This window comes from Lampris incognitus, chromosome 16 (assembly GCF_029633865.1).
Source record: "Lampris incognitus isolate fLamInc1 chromosome 16, fLamInc1.hap2, whole genome shotgun sequence".
NCBI lineage: Eukaryota > Metazoa > Chordata > Actinopteri > Lampriformes > Lampridae > Lampris > Lampris incognitus.
In genome coordinates this window covers 33,629,888-33,654,395 of record NC_079226.1, presented here as the reverse complement: position 1 = coordinate 33,654,395, position 24,508 = coordinate 33,629,888, and the positions used below count along the sequence as shown (strand labels likewise).

General features: G+C 48.1%; 1 protein-coding gene across 1 annotated transcript in view; it reads left to right on the top strand.

Moving 5' to 3' along the window:
- The window catches only part of LOC130126066 (protein jagged-2-like), a 45,466-nt gene that overhangs the window by 18,099 nt on the left and 2,859 nt on the right, over window positions 1-24,508 (top strand). Inside the window, 22 exon segments of the mRNA XM_056295431.1 lie at window positions 813-1,021; window positions 1,154-1,194; window positions 1,197-1,283; window positions 2,470-2,589; window positions 2,909-3,022; window positions 3,872-3,985; window positions 5,988-6,104; window positions 6,568-6,614; window positions 7,627-7,800; window positions 8,980-9,130; window positions 9,373-9,537; window positions 10,616-10,729; window positions 12,128-12,241; window positions 12,384-12,497; window positions 12,790-12,906; window positions 13,240-13,267; window positions 15,268-15,353; window positions 16,397-16,510; window positions 16,842-16,957; window positions 18,521-18,781; window positions 20,015-20,146; window positions 23,784-23,943. Of these exon segments, the coding sequence (XP_056151406.1) occupies window positions 813-1,021; window positions 1,154-1,194; window positions 1,197-1,283; window positions 2,470-2,589; window positions 2,909-3,022; window positions 3,872-3,985; window positions 5,988-6,104; window positions 6,568-6,614; window positions 7,627-7,800; window positions 8,980-9,130; window positions 9,373-9,537; window positions 10,616-10,729; window positions 12,128-12,241; window positions 12,384-12,497; window positions 12,790-12,906; window positions 13,240-13,267; window positions 15,268-15,353; window positions 16,397-16,510; window positions 16,842-16,957; window positions 18,521-18,781; window positions 20,015-20,146; window positions 23,784-23,943 (2,695 nt within the window).

Genomic DNA, 24,508 nt, shown 5'->3' with positions numbered 1-24,508 from the left:
CTTGGTCGGCATCCATTTTGAAGCGGGTGTGTGTTGGGGGGGGGGGGCGGCTGCTTCCGAAAATAGCCCCGGCCGAGAAATGACAGGACAGGTGGGGCAAGGTTACCACTGGCCTTGGAATAACAGAGCGCTGCCATAAACCAACAGATTAGCTAACCCTTCACCGGCAACCCCTCGGCCTCTCGGCCCCTCGGCCTCTCGGAGGCCTCGCCTCCCAGACGGCCCTTGTTCCACGAGCCCCTTTCGCTCAATCAGGGGTTGGGCCTTGCCCCTTGCCCCCCGATCGAGGAAGAGGTCTGCAACGGGACACGCCGGGCGACACACGTGCACAACAAACAGTAGCTCGCAACGCCGCCGCCGGACGCACATAGGCATACCAACGCTATGCGTGAGGCGGACAACACACATTAAATGTCAGTACGGACTAGCATAGCGGAGATGCACAGACATACAAACACACACACACACACACACACACACACACCCATGTCTGTGGAATGTGCCCTGGCACCGCGCGTCCTAAGATTAGGAGCCGCAGCAGGGTATCATTCACCTTGATGAAGACGTTCTGTCCAGCGCCACAGCAAATTACTGTTGTGACATTTGGCTGCAGGGTGGTCAAAGCTCTCTGAACGCCACTGGCACGCGTTTAGATGAGCGGGATAAAAAATGTAAAAGACTTCCTGCTAGAATTCAGACGCACGGTCTCCTCCTCAGATATCACGCACGGCCCGTTTAAAAACGGATTCAAATATCTATAAAGCATCTGAAGAATGCTTGATTTTATTTTGTTTTTTGTTTTTGTTTTTGAGACAGTTTGCAAGACGCCGTCAACAAAACGGGTCCCTCGCCTTTTCCGTACGCTGCGAAGGCACTGGATTGGGGTTTTGCCCACGGCTAGCGGTGTTTTGCATAAAGTCCGGTCGCCGACTCTGCCGTCACGATTGCATGGCCGCGTGCACAGACCGCCGCAGGTCAGCGGTGTAACTCAAGCACTGTATAGTTACCCTATCTGCGTCAGGTCAGTGTCACAGTGGCGACGTCCTGCATCAGCCGCAGCCTAAACAACTAACCGCTCCGACACAGAACATGCTCGGACCTGTGACCCGCTTCCTTCCCTTTGTGTCTGAGTCTCTGTGTGTGTGTGTTTCAGGTGCAACTACGGCTGGCAGGGGCCGTTCTGTGACGAGTGCCTCCCTACCCGGGCTGCGTGCACGGGACCTGCAGCGAGCCCTGGCAGTGCTCCTGTGAGAAGAACTGGGGCGGCCTGCTCTGTGACAAAGGTCAAGCCAACGAGCCACACACGTGTTAAAACAATAATGCGTCGGAAAAGGTTCATCTTAAACCCCGATCCCGTCGTCGAGTAGGGCTGAACTAGTGGCCCACGCGCTGCACAGAGGGGCCACGGGGGGCAGAAGTGTGGTAAAAGATGGGTATCTATTGCAAGGTTGTTGAGCCGGAGGGGAGCGGAGCAGAGGGGATGACTAAGTATACGGAGACCTGGGTGGGTGTCTGGCTGGGCAAAGACGAGGGGGGGAAGGTTTAGCTGAGCCGGGGGGGGGGGGAGGGGGGGGGTCAGGGCCAGACTTGACTGCAAGGAGAAGACAACGGGGTCAGGCAAGCGTAAACAGGCAACAGGCAAAAGGCAACGAGACCGCCTTGCAGGGTAGACTGCCAGCACAGGCACTACGCTCTGGCAGCCTGGATTTGGCGGAGCCGGGTTTATGTAGGAGTAGTCCTGGTTGCAGAATAAGGTGCAGCTGGTGGGGCTCCGCTCTGACTCCAGCACACACTGTCTCCACTCCGACAAACACAGAGAGAGAGAGAGAGAGAGAGAGAGGGAGCCACTGGGGGAGCGGCAGCGGGTCAGGGGAGGCAGGCGGGGGAGAGGAGGGCGGGTCAGGGGAGGCAGATGTGACACTCGTGATATGATGACTTCAAAGCATACTTACATTAATGCATCTCTGCTAGTCGTTCCGTGGGTAGGAATCTGAAATAAATCGTATCCTGGGATGTGTAATAGAAAACAAGTGGTGTCTTCTACATCAAAACAAGCCGATTTTTTGAAATCACAGTTCAAACTCGGACTCGGTTGTACGAAGCACACCACGTTTTTATTAGTTGGTTCTTTGTTTATTGCGGAAGAGCATTTAGAGCTATAGATCTAAACGAGTCACATGTAAGACGGGTCAGTTTTGTCAATGCAAATCTGTAATTAGAGAAGTGTAATTGCTGTAGGATACAAATTTAAGAATAATGCAAAAAGTGGTCTATTTCCAACAACCCGTGACAACAAAGTGGCGTTGCCATCCTAAAATGTCAGGGGGAGGTTTTCTTATGGGTTCTCGTGTATTTGTTTTGGGCTTTGCATCGTGCTGGTCTCAGGACTCCTGGACCAGTGTTGGTCTTGAGCAGAAGTAGCGTAGCGTTGCACACTGGCGTCTGAATGGGTGTTTGTCACTCGTGCAGATCTGAACTACTGTGGGACCAACCGCCCGTGTAATAACGGAGGGACGTGCATGAACACGGAGCCCGATGAGTACAACTGTGCCTGTCCAGACGGCTACTCCGGCAAGAACTGTGAGATCGGTGAGTCAGTTGGATCAAGCGCACAACCTGTGGGGTTGAACCCACGGCGTCTATGTAGAAATGCGGCCTGTGAAGTTAAAATATGAGCTTTTGGTTTGCTGACATGCTCCGGATCCCTGGAGCATTTCAGAGACGGCTTACGAATCTGAGAGATGTTTAGTGACTGGTGATGCCTTTCTTACTTTAACCTGCCTACCCCCCCCCCCCCCAACTTTTCAACTCTGTCTTACCTTCCTCTTCCTCTCGGCCTTGCTCCATCCTTTCCCATCTCTCACTCCTCAACGGTCTCCAACACGCTCTTTGTCAATTGTCTCTCTAGCTGAGCATGCTTGTGTGTCCAATCCATGTGCCAACGGAGGGACCTGTCACGAGGTTCCTACCGGGTTCGAGTGCCACTGTCCAGCCGGCTGGTCTGGGCCCACCTGTGCTAAAGGTGAGTGGCTCGAAAACCAAGACCACCCATACTACACCTCACGGACCAAACTTGGTCTCCTCTATCAAAGTCAAGTCCAGTCAACTTTATTTGTATAGCCCAATATCACAAACTACACATTTGCCTCAAGGGCCTTTACAGCAACACAACATCCTGTCCTTAGACCCTCGCATCGGATATGCAAGCTACGCCCCTTAGCTGTGTGATGAAACGTTTCTGTCAATACACGGTGTAGCCAGATGAACTGACTCAACCTTCTTGGGTTTTCTCACCTGGATTATGGAGCATGCATCAAGACCAGTGTCCTCCATGTTCCCCACTTCCAATTAGTGATACTGCACTCTTCATTATCCCAAGCTTAATATATATATATTTCAGGAGTTATTTCAGGAGGAGTGGCTGGCTTTTTACGAGGCGTATTAACAACCCGCATGTTGACTTAAGAGCTATAAGGCCGGTGTCTATTTGTTATGCATGCATATAATCCAACCAGTCATGTTTTTTTGTGGTCTACCGCCCATGTTGGGTTTCATCTCTTGGCTCTCTGTATCAGATAATTTGGGCACCCCTTATAAACTAGTCTAAATGGGGAGGGTGATGGCAGTAGAGATGAGCATGCTGCACATAGGTTATTGTAAGTGTACTTGCAGGGGGGGGATGCAGGGGAGATGATGGAAACTAAACCTATCAGAGAAGGCAATGAGCAGGGTGTTATACCGAGCACTGTGCTGGTACATCCCAGTATTTCCAGCCATTCCTACTCATTTGCAAGCCAAGTAGACGTTTAGGGGGTTGCAACATGTCCGGACCTCGTGAAAGGCTTCAGCTTCAGCTTCCCTTGTATTCCAGACACGGATGAGTGCGCCTCCAACCCCTGTGCACAGGGCGGCACCTGTATTGACATGGAGAATGGCTTCGAATGCGTCTGCCCTCCCCAGTGGACCGGCAAGACCTGCCAAATAGGTACGTCTCTCACAGATAGGTCAGACTAGTGCGCTGATAAGCATCGAAAATAACAAATTTAAGACTATGAAAGCAAAGACTGAAGTATTAAGAGTAGACTCAGGATGTACCACCGCCTTTGCTGGTGTGGAACGAGGTGTTATGTGGACTGAGAATAAAGACTCATATGAGACTATACCCACTGTTTTCCCATACTGGCACAGGTTGTAGTGACATGAAAGTAAATGGTCTGAAGTACATAAATGCACCAGTTTTACTGACTCCAACACCACATATACTTTAACCATCCACATGCCCCCTTATCAGCGTTACTCTGATGCCAGTACTGTCGAAGCTACTGTGCTGCTGTGGGCTTTGGTGCATCTGGTGAACATGAAGTCCTGGTTTCGGTCTCAGAAAATGCGTGTGGAGGGTTAATTACAAACACAAGCCGACTGTGTGTGAATGCTAACCTCCTGTCGGTGTGCTGCTAATAGATGACAGACGCATTCCAGGTTATTCCACCTCCAGCGAACACACAAACCACACCGCACTGCCCCACACACATCTACCCAGCACATTTCCATCCAACGCAGATAAGTCAACTTTTGGAATGGAGTCCGGAAATTTGTGGGAAACCTTACAGGTTTACAGACCATACATCAACTGACTGTTTAGCTAATGAGATGTTCGTGATTCAAGGTTATCATTTTGCATGTTGGATGATATTTTACCGTTAATGAAGTGTGTGTCTGTACATGTCACTGTAGCATCTTCGGTGAATGCCAAGTGTTTGAATTCATTCCAGGAATCCCACTGCTTGCAGAGATATATCTAGTTGTTTGTTTATCCTGCTATGTTGAACCCCGTCGTATTACGGCGGAGTAGCTAATAATGTCAGATTCACGTGCGCGTGTGTGTGTGTGTGTGTGTGTGCGTGCGTGCGTGTGTGTGCATGCATGTCCACCGCAGAGACTCGCTCGGTATCATCTGCAACTTGAGCCAGGTGACTTGAGTAAAGTTAAAAATAACCTCCGCCTGGCAACTGCCAGCCTTGGGACCAAATATACCCTGCCGTGGGGTTATATTTGGCACCAGACGGGGCATAAAAGAGAAGTATGTACACTACAGTGAGGCAAGGCCCCATCGTCGGCACAGCGGAGCCTTTTCGGCGGCGCTATTTAGCTCAGCCAGGATTGGGCGGCAAGGCAGGAGAGGAAACACTTAATAACCTGTAAACACGCAGAGAGGAACCCGAGCGCCGGGGCGTGTGTTACGGCTTCTGTTATTCTCAGAGCGCTTCTCCTTTCAGGGAGCAGGCTGTACCTGAGAGAGCGAGAGAAAGAGAGAGAGAAAGAGAGGGGGAGGCATGGGCGGGGGGGTTAGTATAGAGTTTCGACAGCCCAACAGGTGCCGCTTACCTCCTGGGAGAAGTATTAATGCACTGGTTGGTTTATAGTGAGCGAGGCGGCGGCGTGGAAGGCTCGGTGACCGCCGCCTCTGAAACTGACCACTTGGAATGCTTCAGTGCGGCCTGCAGGGAATGCAATATAGAAATTAAGCCCAGGGGGGTTGGGTGTTTGGGGGGCTCGGAGAGCCTGGAAAGAAGTAGTAGTCAGCAGGGAATCTGAACAGGAACACAAGCAGGCAGAAATATCGGGGGGGCGGGGGGGGGGGGATCGGCAACAGTTTAGAGAAATGCGGTCCACGTCCTAAGTCAGAGAAGAAGGGCATTGACTTCTCCTCGAAATGATTGGAATGTGTGTTTTTCGACCCCCCTGGCTGAATTACATTAGCCTACCATAGGACTCACATTAGAGCACATCACGACCTTGGCTTGAGTTTCACTGGGTCGTTCATCAAGAAGCTACGCTTGGTGGAGGGGCTTAAAGCTGGTTCTTTGCTCTCTCTCTCTCTCTTTCTCTCTCTCTCTGTCTCTCTCTCTCTTGTCTCTTTCCTTCCCTCTCTCGCTCTCTCTTACCTCTCCCTCCACCTCTACCTCTCCCTTGTCTCTATTTCACAGACGTTAATGAGTGTTTGGGGTCGAAGTCTTGCCTCAATGCTTACTCTTGCAAAAACTTGATTGGTGGATATCTCTGTGCCTGCTTTCATGGATGGACAGGCCAGAAATGTGACATCAGTTAGTATCACATCAACGTATCATTAGTCACTATTAGCATCTTTATCAGCTTCTGCCCTACAGCTCGCCTATAGCTCTGCCCATCATCAGCTGGTCCCTGCTGGCTCTGCAAGGGCTGTGTACTTTAACTATTCTATTTTCTACCTAAGACTAAAATAGGCTATGGTCTTTCACATGACTGCCGATATGTCGGTTGTTAAGCTTATAGGGCGGCATTATCCAGAATAGTTTCAATCTCCTACTTGGCTTCAGTGCATGTGTTTTAGCTAAAATCGTCACACCTGGCTGCACGTCTGAGCCTGCAACGCGAGCTTTCTACCAAGCATGGATATTGCAAACGCTTCGGTGTAGTTATTCCATAACAACTGCATGGTAGAGCACAGAAACACGCATGTCCCCCTTTCTGTTGCATTTACTCCCGGTCAAAAGCTGACATTGCCTTTGTGCGTATTTTCCCATTCAGATTTCAACAGCTGCCATGGCCAGTGTCAGAATGGAGCGACGTGCAAGGTGAGAATCAGACATTTTGAAAAGGAAAGGAGTGCTGCTGTCTGCGGACGTGCACTGGGAACTCACCGTTATCTTCTGCGTCTTAAAAGGAGAGGATTGATTGGTTTTATTGATTTTTCTTTTCCTTTTGTGGGTCTGTTGAAGTGTCCTTGTGGAAGGACTCCCACTGGCCCATTGATCGAGAGTTACTCTGGAATAAGAGTTGCCAGCTTGATATCTAAAATCCAAATTAAAAAAACAAAACAAAACACAACTAGCAGCATTTCCATCCAATAATTTTTTTTTTCAATCAGGGTTTTGAAGTTAGAAACCAAAAAAGCTGAATGCAAACACCAACATATGGAAAGTTTCTCAATGTAAAAAAAAATAAAAAGTATATATATATATATATATATATATATATATATATATATATCCAACATTAGGTGGGAAATGACGATGAGGCTTGATAAAGGTTACCAAAAAATGATTTTCTGTCAGGCAGACAAGGGGGTCGATTATTTACTTTAAACCAGCTAACGGAAATGCAACTCTATCAGATTTATTTATTTATCTATTTATTTATCTACTTCGACGTTTTAGTAGCTCGAGTCCTGTTGGACACTGCTTGGCGTCTGGCGACATGGCTCGCCGTGAAGTGAGACTAATGGGCTTAGCAGTCGTACTGTAAGTGGCAGGGCTCTCTTTAGTGTGGCTTTGGTTACGACTGTGACACGGTCGACATGCACAGCCGGCCATCAAAACCCCGCTTTGATGCACTTGATACTTACGCCGAAACTTCGTGTAGCGTAACTTAAGATAAAGCACATCTGATAAAGCAGCAACGCAGCCGCTAGTTGGTCAGCTCCCGTCCTCCACCTACGTCTTCCTTCTACGTCCGCCGTCCTGGGCTTACATTGCAGAGTTCTTAATAATACAAGTTATTCTCCTGTCGTTGTGATTATCCGAGCCTCGGGTTCTGCTCGGTGGGCAAAGTCGGTGGGGTTTTGTTGACTCTCGTCTTTCTTCTCAGGACACGGAGAATGGCTACCAGTGTGTGTGCCGGTCTGGCTTTCTGGGGTGGCACTGTGAGATCCAGAGGAACCGCTGTGCCAGCAGTCCCTGTAGGAATGGGGGCAGGTGCCACACCCTGCTGGCCAGCTTCATGTGTGAATGCCCACCGGGCTTCTCTGGCACCACCTGCGAGGTAAGCGGCCCAACAGGGTGGCACCACCCACACCAAACAAAGCCAGGGTAAACTCGGAGAACACCCGCTGCTGTTAAAACCAAGGGCGTAGGGTTGAACTTTGTTGGTGGAACCCACCAGGATATTTGAGCTGACTTTAACGACCACGTGAAACGGCATTTAGGATGTCACGAGCTCCTGCAACGTAACGGAGCCGTTTGGGCAGACAGTTGATTTGGTTGACGCCCTACTGCGCTGCCATGCCCCCCCCCTTCTCCCCCCAAATTGTACTTGGCCAACTACCCCGCTCTTCCGAGCAGTCCCGGTTGCTGCGTCACCCCCTCTGCTGATCCAGGGAGGGCTGCGGACTACCACATGCCTCCTCCCATACATGTGGAGTCGCCAGCCGCTTCTTTTCACCTGACAGTGAGGAGTTTCACCAGGGGGATGTAGCGCGTGGGAGGATCACGCTATTCCCCGCAGTTCCCCCTTCCCCCCGAACAGGCGCCCCGACCGACCAGAGGAGGCGCCAGTGCAGCAACCAGGACACATACCCACACCCGTTTTCCCAATCGCAGACACGTCTGTAGGGACGCCCGACCAAGCCGAAGGTAACACCAGGATTCGAACCGGCGATCGCCATGTTGGCAGGCAACAGAACAGACCACCACGCCCCCCGGACGCCCCCCCCCCCGTGCTGCCATGAGGCTGCTGTTTCCTTCAAATGAATCTATAAGAAATCTAACAACGCCGACGTGACCGGTACACCGTTAGCAACGCGGCCTAAACCGCCTCCCCTTCTTCTTGACGTGAATGAGCTCAACGGTTGTTTTCGTAGCCGCCCAGTTTTGATGCGGTTTGACTTGATTTGACTCGTGAGTGCGCTAACGCGCTCATTTGGGTTTTTGGGAGGCGCGAGCGAGGCATTCAAACCAGATTACCGCTGGACACGTTCCCCCGTGGCCACGCACGCGCTCCAAGAGCCGCGGCCGTGAATTTGATCCGATGCCTTTTCCGGGGAGATAAAACGCGGGGTTATTATAAATAAGAAGGACGCCGTTTTTTTTTTTTTTTGCGGTGACGCACGCAGGCAAAAGAGGAAACGCGGAGGAAACGGCACTTTCCGTTCCCCGTCGTCTGTGAAAGGGGCTTGGCGTCTGGATGAATTCTCTCTCTCTCTCTCTCTCTCCGTCCCCGCAGCTGCAGAATAACCCGTGCAGCCCGAACCCGTGCCAGAACAAGGCCCAGTGCCACGGCCTGGCGGGCGACTTCTACTGCACCTGCCCAGACGACTATGAGGGCAAGACGTGCTCAGAGCTCAAGGACCACTGCAAGACCAACCAATGTCAAGGTGAGACACGCATCCCACGGGTGACCGGCAGGACAAGGGTGTGCACCGTTACCCTTAGCAAATTCTGCAGGATCCGCCTCCACAAACGGCCGAACACATCCCTTCGTCAGGGGCAGGAGGGGACGGACACTCAGACAAATGTTGCGCAACTACGCTTTTACACTTGGTTCCCCTGTCTCGTGTGAACGTCACTGATCCCCTCCTTGCTTTCATTTCTGCACTTTTTTTGTTTCTATCACAAGTGATTGACAGCTGTACCATCGCCGTGACTACCAACCATACCAACAAAGGGGTGTGGCACATTTCGTCCAATGTCTGCGGCCCCCACGGCCGCTGTATCAGCCTGCCTGCTGGGAATTTCAGTTGCTCCTGTGAGCCAGGATTCACTGGCACCTACTGCCATGAGAGTGAGTCATAAACAGCACGCACGCGCACGCACACACACACACACACACACACTGATGGACACACACACAGGAACCAACAGACAGACAGACATACACACACATACGCTCAAATAGATAATCAGATGTGCATACACATGCGCGTGTTCTTCAGACACACACACACACACACACACACACACACACACACACACACACACACACACACACACACACACATACACACAGAGTCTATATTTATCGCCAGTTACCGTCACTATGAACCGCATCATTCTGACGGTAACTCTGGCTACACTTTAACTCATCATCACCTTCTTAGTATAGTCCAGATATGTCAGTACAACCCAAGGAAAATGTACGTCCGCAGTACGAGGGGCGAAAACAGTTAAAGGATTTTGCGAGGTGAGGAAACACCTCTGAGTCCACAGACTCATCCAGAAGAATTCCAAGTCACAGCGGTGTCGCCCTGACAATATTCCTTTGACCCCGGAGTGATTGTACATATATATGTGTGTATAACCAAACTGTTGGGAGGAAATTACAAAAAAAAAAAAGGAATATATAGTGTACTTATTTACTAGAGAGATGAGTTTAGGTGGAGAAGAATGTGACATGTGAGTGTAGTTGATGTGTTTTCAGCATTAGGTCTGAAGGTGGGGGCAGCGATGGACAGCGACTGCTGAGATGACGCCAGATCAGGAGCACGCCGATTCAGCGGCGAAACCAGCCAATTGTTTTTTTTTTCGTCCAGTCTTCAAATGCCAATTAAGATCAACCGAATTCAAAAAATTATGAGTTGAAAAAAATGACAAGCTGTGAGCTAATAATCAGAGTAGAGTTAAGAGGAGCAATACAGTTTAAAAGGGTTCGAATTTTTCTTTAAAGCTTCCAGATAAGCAACAGACTCTTGATTTCCATCGTCAGATTCTAAATCGTACTGCTCTCGCTGGACCCGCTCATCTCAGGGGCCTGAAACGAGTTGCTCAACGGCACACCAACAGGACTCGTGGCTTTTTGCACTTCCTGTTCATCACTGTGAGAATCAGCAACATGATCTATTCTCTCTCTCGCTCCTCTCCAGACATAAATGACTGTGTGTCGTCTCCGTGCAAGAACGGCGGCACCTGCATCGACGGGATCAGCTCCTTCCAGTGTTTCTGTCCAGATGGCTGGGAGGGCAGCCTGTGTGACGTGGGTGAGTCTATGTGTGTGTTTGTGCACACAGCCACGTGTTTCTGTCTGGGGTTTTTTTTTCTTTTCCCAATGAACCAAAATTCAAGTCATTGCCTCTCCCAACATGTCTCTGTGTCTGCGAGCTCGTGCGCATTGTGGGATTTGTACTGCACAAAGGGAAAATAGGGAAAATGAAGCCAGACAGATAGGCAGATAAGGTCTAGCTAATGCTATGAGTCACATGCAGGGAACACTAGTGCCCAGCCCAAGCCTACAGCATAGGAATAATTTCTTTCCCATGTCAGAATCCTTTGTAACTCCAGTACATCACAATGGAGTACTTTTGTTCATTTTAAGGTGGTTGTGCCTTGTTATTGTTTTTACCGTTGAATCGTATAGGGCTACAAAACACAACATAAACCCAACATATAGGCTACATATGTAGATTTTCCAATCTCTTCACAAAGATATGATTGGATTAGATATCCTTGCATTGCTGTGCGCTCACATTTGGCCGGAAAAACACTGCTCGGGTGTCCGGATAGCATAGCAGTCTATTCCGTTGCCTACCAACATGGAGAATGCCGGTTCGAATCCCCGTGTTACCTCCGGCTTGGTCGAGCATCCCTACAGACACAACTGGCTGCGTCTGTGGGTGGGAAGCCGGATGTAGGTATGGGTCCTGGTCGCTGCACTAGCACCTCCTCTGGTCGGTTGTGGTGCCTGTTCGGGGGGGGGGGGGGCTGGGGGGAATAGCGTGGTCCTCCCACGCGCTACGTCCCCCTGGTGAAACTCCTCACTGTCAGGTGAAAAGAAGCGGCTGGCGACTCCACATGTTATCAGAGGAGACGTAGTAGTCTGCAGCCCTCCCCGGATCAGCAGAGGGGGTGGCGCAGCGACTGGGACGGCTCACAAGAGTGGGGTAATTGGACAGATACAATTGGGGAGAAAAAGGGGGGGAAACCCCCCCCCCCAAAGAAAGAAAAACACTGCTCACTGCTTGTAAAACTGCACAATTATGGTCAAAATGATAACATGCTCAGAATGTCTGAAAAAGGCTTTCAAAACAAAACTGTTGTACTGCCCCTTAACGTTGTATGACAACATACCCCAAAGTGAAAACAAATACAGTGATGCATGATTACATATGATTAACTGTGTGGTCCTGTTATCACTCTTGCCTTTCACTTCTTGCTTAAAGTATGTGATTGTAGTTTGAAATGCATCCAGACCAAATAAATCGATCATCGCAGCAACGCGAGCCTGACTACTGCCATACTTGGATAGACTCTGATTGTAATTTGAGCAGAATATGTCTTTCTGTTTTGTTGTTTTGTGTGTCCGTACTTTACGCCGATCGTGTCCTGTTGTGGCGGGATTACGAAAGCTAATGTTCGAAATGGGTCCGTCTCTCTTGCAGACGTAAACGAGTGCAGTAGAAACCCCTGCCAGAACGGAGGGCGCTGCGTCGATCTGGTCAACGACTTCTACTGCCACTGTGTAGACAACTGGAAGGGCAAGACGTGCCACTCACGTGAGTCACTGCATGTTTCTGCGCATGTGTGTGTCTGTGTTTGACTCACAAACAATGCATAGATAGACAGAGGTACACACAAGGTGAGAGGGAGTACCTGTGCATATGTTCTCACACGCTTGCCTCTCTGCATCCCATCCAGGAGAGAGTCAGTGTGACTCTACCACTTGCAGAAATGGGGGGACTTGTTATGATCACGGAGACTCCTTCCTCTGTACCTGCCCCTCAGGCTGGGGTGGGAGCACCTGCAACACAGGTCAGACACTTAAGTACACTCAAGTTACACTGTTATTGCACTGTTAATCATGGTGTAGTAACACTGCATGCTGATACACTCTTTAACAGCCCATTATGACCCACTGGATATCCACATTTGTGGTCACAGATTGAAGACAATTGCAACCATCTTAGATGGACATTTAAAGTTTATTGCCCATGCTGTTCCATTTCTTTCAATGTTTTGTTCTGCTCTGTTCCCTCCCATTGTCTTCCCTTCTTATCTCGTTTCTGCCTGCTGTGCCCTCCTCTCCTCTCCTTTCCTCATCCAGCCAAGAACAGCACATGTGACTCTGGTCCTTGCGAGAATGGGGGGACCTGTGTCGGAGGAGGAGATGCCTACACCTGCATCTGCAAGGACGGCTGGGAGGGACCTACCTGTGCACAGAGTAGGTTTTCATCAATAGGTTGTTTAAAATGGACTGTTAAGGGGATCACTTTGAATGCCAGGATACGACTAATGCGCAGGAGCTTGCCCCCATAAAGCAAGTGCAGATCCATATCGATGACTTGGCTTTTTTGGTAGTGAATGATTTCTGTGGTCAGCAGGACAAAAAGACATCACAGAATGTGTGTGATGGGAAATTCATTCTGAATTGATGTCAGGTTTCAGGTTTTGTTTGGGTTGTGCAGGGTCTATTCCCCCAATAAATTGCTGATATTCATTCTTTGTTGCCCTCTCTCTCTCTCTCTCTCTCTCTCTCTCTCTCTCTCTCTCACAGATGTCAACGACTGCAACCCACATCCCTGGTAAGCTTGAGGACTTTCGGTCTAGATTCCTACTTCTTTCCCTAGCACCTCTATCTTACATAAACATTGCAGTTATCTAGAAATGTTTGTTAGAGCCGCTGGCTGTTTGATAACGGCTCTGCTGCTTGAGTTTCTCTCCATCGGTTGTGCACAAAGTTGTTGATCAGGGAATTCAGGCCAATTCTTTTGTCCAACTCAATCTCAATTTTTCTGCATAAGAGCGTTAGCGAGGTACCTAAAATTTAAAATGTGGTGTTTTCATCTATTGAGTGTGAAAAGCAGGGCTCAGCTGCTGAAATCTCTTGTCGGTGTTTATCTGCCAGTACCTTTGCTGAGTAGGGATTCAGCTCCTTATCCCGCCCCAGTCTGGTCACGCAGAGTGAATATTCCCAGTGTTAGGGTTTCCCACAGAGACCAGTGACTCTCACACACCACTCTCATTCTGCAAATCTGATTTAATGCTCTGAGATTTCCCCATTTAAGACTGGGATGCTGAGGTGCTCACGTGTGTCATTGTGAAGAAGGTGTGGTTTGGGGGGGGGGGGGGTGTTAGTGTGTGTGCGTGCGTGCATGCATCCGTGCATGTGTGTATAAATTAGCAGCATGAGTATGCATATGTCTATCTGTGAGTGTGCCTATGTCTTTAGGTGTATATCTAAGGACATGTATTTGTGTGTATGAATGTGGGCGAATATGTGCTTGTTTGGACTAGATTGCATTCAAGTTGGTGTGTGTGTGTCTTTGTGTGTGTGTGTGTGTGTGTGTTGACACGCGTGGGTGTTTGTGCAGGGGTGTGTGTGTGCGTGCTTCAACGAGAAACCAAAGTAGTGTGTCCCGTGACAGCTGTGCAGGGCTCCACTGGATCAGAGAGACTCTCCTGGACAAAGGCACCCCCCTCCTCCTCCCAGCCACAATGACTGACAGGCGGATTAGTGGTGGTGGAGGGCTGGGGTTGGGGGTTCAGGGCGGTGGGAAGAGACTCCCTCTCCCCATTCACCAGCCTTGACCTGGGGGTAGTGGAGAAGGGTGGGCAGTGGAGCCTATAGGGTCGACTCAGTATGTGGTCAGCAGGGATTTGCATATGAAGCTCGGACATTGATAAGGGATCAGCTTTAGCTAGCCAGCCAGCTCATTCCTTTCTCCACACTTTCCTCTCCTATTTTCTGCCCTGAATATCCGCCGCGGGAACAGACAAAGAAGAAGTCAGGCTGCTTGTCTGCATCGGGGACTCGGGAAGCTCAGAGCATGGCACTAACACTTCCAGGGTTAGGGGCTCCCTTTCCTGTTTCGCTCAGTGTTTAGAGCAGGGCACTCCATATTTCCAAGGTTAGGGCTTTTATCCTGACAAGGGCCACCCAAAGTAAAAATGTATGCGAGCCACAGCACTGTAATATGCTTTGGATTAAATATGCATGCCCACGCTTTCTGGAAAACCTGGACATTTATAGCCTAGTATTCCAAGCATGGAAAACACCTAGTAAATGATCAAATCGATCATACATCCTTGAAATATGATTGGAGGTGTGAAAAACTTAAGTTAGGTTTTAAAATTACACTTACACAAAATTACATGCCTGCTGAGACGGCATATTTTTAGTGTAATCTTTAGCAATATATTTAGTTAGGACCGCGGAGATTGCACATCAGTGCTTGAAGTTTGGGCGGTGGTGTTCAGTGAGCAGCTAAAAGTAACACCATCCATTCAGGCTTCCTCTGATAGCCAACACTGAATAACATGACCTTCCATGAGCAACAACTCTCATGCATATACCCAAGCAAAGTCATTGAAAATGTCATTGAAAAGTTTTGGAGATACATCAGTTGTGCGCAGACAGTTGAGGCGCTGCCTTCAAATGAGTAATATAGAATAAAGTTACTGTATTAAGAGCGTAATGTTTTGACTGTAGCGGCCTTAAACAAAAAATTGCATAATTTTTCACATTTTCCTGAAAAGTTTGGGAACGCTGACACTGTACGTAATGTATGTCTCCTTTCTCTAGCTACAATGGTGGAATCTGTGTGGACGGTGTGAACTGGTTCCGCTGCGAGTGCGCTCCTGGTTTCGCCGGACCGGACTGCCGCATCAGTGAGTCCCTGGGAACCGGAGGGGCGTGTGGCAGGGGTCAGGTGGGCGGGGGGTCAGAGGTGAAAGGTCACAGTGGGGGAGTGTGAGCCGATTGTTTTGGGGCGACAGATTAGGAAGCCTTTAGGAAGACGGTCTTAACCCCTCACCTCTCTGTTGGGCAGGGGTCAGCGGTGATTTCTCCAGACAGGTCAGTGCAGTCTCCCGTGGCCCTCTGGGAGAATTCCCTCAGAAAATACTTTTTACGGAGAGAGTGCTGTCCGATTGAAGGGTTTTCTATCTGAGGTGCTTTTTATCCATTGTGTCAAATTTTCATTACTCATGTTCATGATTCATTCATGATTTCCCATTCCCCTAAACTTCAGTAGCTGACAGGCAAAAGACCTAACAAGGAAAAGAAATTGTATGGAATTCCATTAAGCTGATAAGATATGCTGGAATTTGGTCATCAATTAGTCAATCAATCAAACTCTATTTGTATAGCAGATTTCATACGAAGAGAAACTCAGTGTGATTTACGTGAGAGTCAGAAAAAAGAAAGAATATATGTGTTAGTTTAATTTGAGTTACAGCTCCTCTTTATCACCACCCCCTCTGCATCAGTGGGTATAATTTGGTCAAAGCATCATAGTTTTTCCTTCGTCAGCCATTTCATAAGAGCAGGTGCTTCTTGCACTTTGTACCATCAACGTATTGGAGACCCAAACGGACCATGTGAAACTTAATCAATTACTTGTGGGAAATCACAGTAGCATCAGCGTATAGAGAAGTATAAAACAAGTACACCCTGTCAAGGATAGTTTGTCCAGGAAGTACTCATTTTGCCAATCAAAAATTAAACGAAGTAAAGACATAATCTTTGAATATGTGAAAATGTATCACCAGATCTCTGACCAGCAGAGAATTTACTATTATTATAGAGTCCGTGTTTTAGTGTTGATGTGGTCTAGAAGTTGTTTCAGATGCCTTTCCACCCCAGCAGGACGGGTTTGCTAGGGGTTAGCATTAGTATATATGTTTACAACCCCATGCTTTATCTTCCACAGATATAGACGAGTGCCAGTCTTCTCCATGTGGACCAGGCTCCACCTGTCTGGATGAAATCAATGGCTTTCGCTGCGTGTGTCCTCCTGGACATGCTGGGCCTCGCTGCCGACAGTGTGAGTAAACTACTTAGTCCGAACAATTTCTTCTGTGGATGCATACAGGCCACACTGGTGTCGGCTGCTTACAGTAAATTGGCTATTATTGCTACCGATTCCCGTTTATGCCCGTCAGTGCCAGAAAGTGACGGAATCGTTCTCACTGTGCAAAACACAGCACGTACACTGAACATTAAGTATCCTTTAATCATGCATGGTCTAGTAGCATGGTTTGATTATTTACGATTGGAGCTACATAAAGACGGGTTGTGATAATAAAGAGGTTGTACGGCGTGCCACAACGCTGCCTTTACACACTTTCTCTCTCTCTCTCCCCCCCTCCCTCCAGTTATAGGGATAGGGAAGGCTTGTCGTCATTCTGATCTGCAGTTTCCTCACGGCAGTCGGTGGGAGGAGGAGTGCAACACCTGCCAATGTGTCAATGGACACGTTCACTGCTCCAAGGTAAGCCTGGCACAGCCACTCTTCACTTGTTTAGAACCCAGTTCTCGGGAGAAAAGCCCTAACATGTATGCTGCCTTTGACAACTGGTATATTTTTTTGGTTTGAGTTGTGTGATTTTATGGTTGTCTACGCCCCTCGGGATTATTTTAAGGTAATGCCCAATCCCAACCGCCGTGCCTTTTCTCTAACATCTAAATCAGGTATTTACGAGACAGTCCTCCCCTTACTAGATACAGCAAACGCTGTTTATTGTCTTGGATCAGTTGCAGAAATGTTAAGATACCTAAAAATTGTGAAACCTTTCTGAATATCACTGTATAATTTCAAATCTGCAAATTATCTTATATCCTGGGACATTTTTGGAGATTGGGGGATTTCCCCCCCCCCGATAAGCGCAATAGGCAGTCATAATCATAATCATAATCATAATCATAATCCTTTATTCATCCCCAAGGGGAAATTGGGTATATATATATACATATATTCACAACTTTCTAGCAACACATCCTGCCAGGTGGATAGCCTGGAGGGGATTATGCGTTTGGTCGTGTATCTGTGTGTGTGTTTTTGTGTTGTGTGCGAGCATGTGTGTGCACGTGCGTCTGTCTGCGGCTAATCTTGCAAACTACTGGGCTTATCAGCCTAATTTTTTGTGCAGTTATGAGTGTATGATGAAGAATCTCATGTGGTTGCGGTGACTAAAAGCCTTCGAAAAATGTTTGTCCTCGCTATCGCCACTCCCTCTCTTCATTCACTCTCTAGCTCGCTCGACCAACGCTGCTCTCTGTCACTGCCAGATCTGGCTTAGGGTTAGACCAAAATGGCCACATAGTAAGCCTTTTCTTTTTGGAGAGTGAAAGTTCATATTGGTCGCATTCGTGTGAGGGTCTGCCTCGGAGGCTGCACATCCACAGACTGACAGGCAACACGTTTTTATTAGCTAGATTCTTTAACTTGGGCGCTGCGCAAAAGCTGTATAATGGCAGGAAAAACACAGGTTTTTCTGTCCGTGTGTGAGTTTCTGTCCGCTATTAATCTGCCATACATTATCATAACTGTGCACAAACATTATCAGGCTCACGGGCCTGATAATGTTTGTGCACAGTTATGACAATGTGATCAAGAACCTCTCATGGTTGTGGTGATTAAAAGCCTTTGAAAACCTGTTTTATACCACAATTGAGTGCTAACCCCTCAGCTGGTTTGTTGCCAAGTCCGAACACCGGAGAAGGGGAGATGGCGGATGGCCTGGCGGAGATTGGCAATGACCCAATTTCCACACATTGTTAGTGAAACTTTCATCTAATCCAACCTATTCTATTTCATCTAATCTAATCTGTGGAGACCAAGACCCTTCAAAACAGAGTACTATTAAGTGAATAACGAATATAGTCATGTCTTTATTTACGTGACACAAACAGAATCAGCGTGCCATTCCTAACCATGTGATTCTCTATTTTTTGTGCATTTGTGTGCATGGACGTCAGACTTCTGTTTGAACTGAATGTCAATTGAATTGGGACTCAGTGGATTCCAGTAAAGAATCTGAAAAAATGCTTCCAGGTGAGGTGTGGTCGCAGGCCCTGCCTCCTCCCAAAGGCTTTTCCGGCTCCAGACAACAACATCCCGTCATGTCTCGGCGGTCACGAGTGTGTGGAGCACCAGTTCCTCACCTGTTTCTCCCCGCCTTGCCACGAGTGGGGCGTGTGCTCCTCCCCTGACCCGCCGCCACCCATACACACCCAGTGTGAGCCCAACAGCGGTTACCTTGACAACAGCTGCGCTCGCATCACGCTCATCTTCAAAAGAGACAAAGTGCCACAGGTGAGTGACCGACCATCCATCCACGTTGCTAAGCTGTCAGAGCGTCTATAGATAAGGGAAGCCGACTTGCTACCTGAAGGTTAAGAGGTTGGATTTCCTGGAGATGGTTGAGCAAACTGAAAGGGAATTTGTAACATACTGGAACGTTGCCAGGATGAGTACTGCCAAAAAACAAAACAAGAAAAAACTGGGCAGAAACAAAAAGCAAAACTGCTCCACAGCTGTCATCAGGTTGCCTTCGAGCAAGGCATTGGACCCTGACTCTCACCAGTGATGCTGCTCAGGAGACAACAGTAATAGATGGTTGTTGAGGCCGTTGAGTATGGGTGCTCAGCAAACCTTTCCTGGCTTAATAAAGGCCTCCATCGCCTGAGAGGATAGAAATGTAGGTGGCTTTCTCCTCATCTGACAAGACCTAAATGCAGGACGCGCTAGTAAACAGATTAGAGCTAAATAAACCCACTTACTTGTAAAACCTTCACTAGAGTACATTCTTGTTGACCCCTTTGTCATAACCCATTTGGAAACGTTTTCCCCACCAGCGATTGTTAACACTTAGCAACCATAAAAAGGGGAATGTTTGAAATGCCAACCACTAGGACGAACGTGTCCTATTTTGGCGCATGCTTTGCTGCACTTAGCTGGGTATTTTTACACGTTCACTTTTCGTTTTTTTTTTTATTTTTTTTACCTTCATCAGCGATGGTCTGATGAGTATCTGCTCTTTTTCGGCACTTGGGATTTCCTCTCATTCAATCACACACATTCACACCTTAATACAACGTCACTGCTCCACTGTTAACCACGGGCGTGTTGTTAGAGTATTACTTCCAGTCTTCCTTAGACACACTTCCTCCGGTTTACGGGTTGCCTCGGTGTTTCTGCACATCGCTTGCTATGCTGACATCATCAGCACAGAAAGGCTTTTGAGAATGTAGGTGGTAGCTGAATCTTAACCACGAGCTCCTCTGCAAACACAAGAGAAACCTACAGTACATGTTTGCTGTTACACGATACGGATCTGTGCCACAACAACCCCGGGGCCACACATTTTAATTGGCTGCATCCGAAACAGACTCGGACGCAATTAAAAGCTGATTTTTCCTTGCTAGCAATGCAACTTCTAATCTCTCTTACCACTGTCTCGCTTCCTCTGTGTGTGTGTGTGTGTGTGTGTGTGTGTGCGTGTGTGTGTGTGTGGCGCGTGCTTGTGTGTTTGCTTGCTGATCAAAGGGCACCACCGTGGAGAACATCTGTTCAGAGCTGAGGTACCTCCCAGTGACCCAAACGTTGGCTAAAGAACGAGCGCTCCTTATCCTCTGTGACCTGTCCTATTCCAACAGCGACGCCGTGGAAGTCGCCATGGTGAGAGCTCGCTTGCCCACACACACACACACACACACACTCACACACACACACACACACACACACACACACTCATAATACTATCACACCTATAGATATAGAGGCCGGTGCCATCTGCCAGTGATCCCAACATTACCTCCTCACCTCCCGCTGGCCCTGTAAACCCCTCCCCCCCCCCTCGCCGCGGGACCTCACCCCACTCAATCTCTTTCTTCTCCACTTTATTAAATCACACACTTAATTCGTCATTGAAAATAGGTTCCAGAGGAAACTAGTAAAATCGGAGCGTTTTCTATTGCTCTGCTCTTTGTTTAAAACCAGGGGGGGAAAAGTACGTCTGAGAGCGAGAGGCGTTTGAAGTGTGACGCCCTCTATCTCCACAACATCTGGTGGATATTTAGCTTCAGGTTTTGGAACACCTTACTACTATTCTGTCTTCTCTTCTTCTTCTCTCCTCTTCTATTCTGTCTTCTCTTCTTCTTCTCTTCTCTCCTCTTCTATTCTGTCTTCTCTTCTTCTTCTCTCCTCTTCTATTCTGTCTTCTCTTCTCTTCTCTCCTCTTCTATTCTGTCTTCTCTTCTTCTATTCTGTCTTCTCTTCTCTCCTCTTCTATTCTGTCTTCTCTTCTTCTTCTATTCTGTCTTCTCTTCTCTTCTATTCTGTCTTCTCTCCTCTTCTATTCTGTCTTCTCTTCTCTTCTCTCCTCTTCTATTCTGTCTTCTCTTCTTCTTCTATTCTGTCTTCTCTCCTCTTCTATTCTGTCTTCTCTTCTTCTTCTCTTCTTCTATTCTGTCTTCTCTTCTTCTTCTCTCCTCTTCTATTCTGTCTTCTCTTCTCTTCTCTTCTCTTCTCTTCTCTTCTCTTCTCTTCTCTTCTCTTCTCTTCTCTTCTCTTCTCTTCTCTTCTCTTCTCTCCTCTTCTATTCTGTCTTCTCTTCTTCTTCTCTCCTCTTCTATTCTGTCCTCTCTTCTCTTCTTCTTCTCTCCTCTTCTATTCTGTCTTCTCTTCTTCTCTCCTGTTCTTCTTCTTTGCCATCAGCTCTGTAAATATCAAAGCTATGCTTTTTCTTGCCCCCTTTCTTGCCCCCCTCATCTTCTCGCCATCTCTTCTCTTCTTCTCTTCTTCTCTGCTATCAGCTCTGTAAATATCAAAGCTACGCTCTCTCTTTTTCTCACCTCCTGCATTTCTCTCCATCTTCCCTCTTTCTCATCCTTCATCTTGCTCTCCCTTCTTCCTTCGTTTTCTCCTTTTTTCGGTTTCCTTCTTTCTGTCTCTCAATCCAGTCCTCTCTCGCCATCTCTCTCGGCCACCCAGACTCTCGGTTGGGAGGCAAACACAGGGGAAATCAGGCACTACAGGGCACTAAGCTCTTAATAGAGCGGATTAAGGCTTGTTCTTGTTATGTATGCTGTCATGTTTTTTGGGGGGTGGGGGCATATACAGGAAAAGGAGTGCCATGCCTGACATCCAACCAAGCCCCATGACAGCACTTTCATAAAAACCCCTCCAATACAGTATAGACTCATGTTGCATGGAAATGTCAGCGCTCATTACTGACTGCGGGTGAGATCTTTACAAGCCCTTCGGGACTACCTTGTGAATTTGGCCTATACAAATAAACTTGACTTGACAATCTCACCACGCATAGTGCGTGTGTGCGTGCGTGCGTTAGGGTTAAGCTGCTAAGTCATGTCTACATGCTTACTGAAAGGCTATTGATGAAGACGCGAGCCCTCAGTGTACTCTCCCCACCCCAAAATCCAGGATGCTTTGCCTTTCACAAGATCCCAAACCCAGGCAAAGACAAACCTGTAACATCCGCGTCCAGGTAGCGCAGTGGTCTATTCCATTGCCTACCAACACGGTGATCGCCAGTTCGAATCCCCGCGTTACCTCTGGCTTGGTCAGGTGTCCCTACGGACACATTTGGCCATGTCTGCGGGTGACAGGCTGGATGTGGGTATGTGTCCTGGTCGCTGCACTAGCACCTCCTCTGGTCGGTCGGGGCGGCTGTTCAGGGGGGAGGGGGAACTGGGGGGAATAGCGTGATCCTCCCACGTGCTACGTCCCCCTGGTTAAACTCCTCAGTCAGCTGAAAAGAAGCGGCTGGCGACTCCACATGTATCGAAGGAGACACGTGGTAGTCTGCCGCCCTTTCCGGACCGGCAGAGCGGGTGGAGCAGTGACTGGGACGACTCGGAAGAGTGGGGTAATTGGACGGGCACAATTGGGGAGAAAAAGGGGGGGGGGAAATCAACCAAAAAAGAAAAACATGCAACTTGTCCCAAATAGGTGGATGAGCAGCGAGGAGCGCTCAGTTTGTCTGTTTGTAAGTGATGCTAGCTGTAGCTGAGGCTGCTCAGAGTACATGGGAGGGTAAACCAAGGGCTCCCAAATCACTGCTTTTAAACCATTTCTTTAGGAGGCGTTCCAACATGCTGTACTTTTGTCCACGCCTGTGACGCCGGAGGAAATCGAATTTGTAAAGAGTCGTTTTAAACACAACGGGTTTGTTACCGAGTGCTTTATGGGCTGTCAACGGAATTAAATGAAGACAAAACGAGAGAGGACCCACACGCCACAGATCAAGATAAAGTTGTTATGATGATGATGAGGATGATGAAGACGATGATTTGGATAATTTATTACTACTTTTAAAGCACGTACAGACAGAAGCTGGTTCATAAGCATTCAAAGCGACGTACAAACAAATGCCACCAGGGGGAAAAAAACGATAATGGCGACCATTAATCAAAAGAGAAAAACGATGAAGGTAGAGCAGGTTGCACAGAAGGACGCTTGTGTGTTGAATTTTGTTTGAAGAAGTGATTTCAAAAGATGACAGTTTGTGTGTGTGTGTGTGTGTGTGTGTGTGCGGGGGTGGTGCTGTCAGTCAGTCAGTGTTGGGGCGGGAGCAGAGGCTGGCCCAGGGCGTGTGAATGAGCCGCTGATTTCCTCGGGATAAGAAAAGGGGAGCGCTGCTCTCTGGCCAGGGGGCCACAGCTGGCCTGTTCTCTATTGTTTGGCCTAATTGAAGTGCACAGCGTAGAGCTAATCTCCCTCTGCTGGCGCCCCCCCCCTCCCCGTGCTCTCGCTCTGATCGACTTATTAGGCAATTAAGTCCACCCTCTGTGGGCTCGGCAGGGGGGCTGCAACGTGCCAGATGTTAAGATGAGAATCCCTTTCTTTTGTCCGCTGTCAAATGAATGTCTTTTCTCTTTCTTGCTCTCTTTCTCCACCCATTTTCCTTTACCTTCTGTGTCTTAATTCTGTAATTCTTAGTTTTTCTCTCTTCTCTAGACCTCCCCCTCCCTTCTTCTTCTCTCTTATTCATCACCTCATTTCATGCTGCCTTGGTTTTTTTTTGCCAATTTTATCCCTTCGCTGAATGTTGTGTGTCAGTAGGGTTGTCTCTACACTGTTCGGCCCGTACCATATCTAGCTAGCACTGCTCATTAGTATTTAGCATTGCTATGAGTTGTGTAACACAGTTACAAGCAAAATGAAATCCTATTTATTGGGTTCCAGTATGTCGAAATTCTCCATTTTGCCTTCATAATAAACACAGGATATGAGACAATGGATGTTGTTGGTTTCTAATGCTCCCCTTATTCCACATTTCTCTCTCTCTCTCCAGTCCTTTGAGCAGGATGGGCGAGCGAAGGACGGCGATCATGGACTGATCCAGGAGGCGGCCAGCTCCATCATTGGTGCCCTGTCCAAGCGGCACAACAGCACAGTCATGCTCGCCGTAGTGGAGGTCAAGGTGGAGAAACCGGTCACGCCGCAGCCTGTTGGTGAGTCTTGTGTTTTCCTTTTTTTTTTTTTTACAGGAAGTTTCCTTCGATAACCTTGTAATAGTTGTAGCATCACATTTCAACTGATAAGTCTCAAAAGTAAAGCAACTGCAAGCTTTCATTTTCTAATGTTCTCTTTTAAATTTAACCTGAACTTCATTGTAAGCTACAAAGTACAGTTATACTTTTTATAGATGTGTGCACACTTTTGTGCGTGCATGTGTGTTGCTTTGATAAGGTAAAGGTGGATGGATGGCGTCTTTGATTTATATCTAAAACTATATAAATGGTGTCTGTCAGGTGGCCATTAGAGATTGCAAGCTTGAGAAATCAATCAACCAAAGGACCAATCAATCAATTAATCAGCCAATCAACGTACTCTCAACCCAATCAATATTTGTATTGTGTGTATGTGTTTGAGGCGGCACAGTGGCGCAGTGGTTAGTGTGGTTGCCTGACAGCAAGAAGGTCCTGGGTTTGAACCCTGGGGTTGTCCAACCTTGGGGGTCATATCAGGTCCTCCTCTGTGCGGAGTTTGCATGTTCTCCCCGTGCCTGTGTGGGTT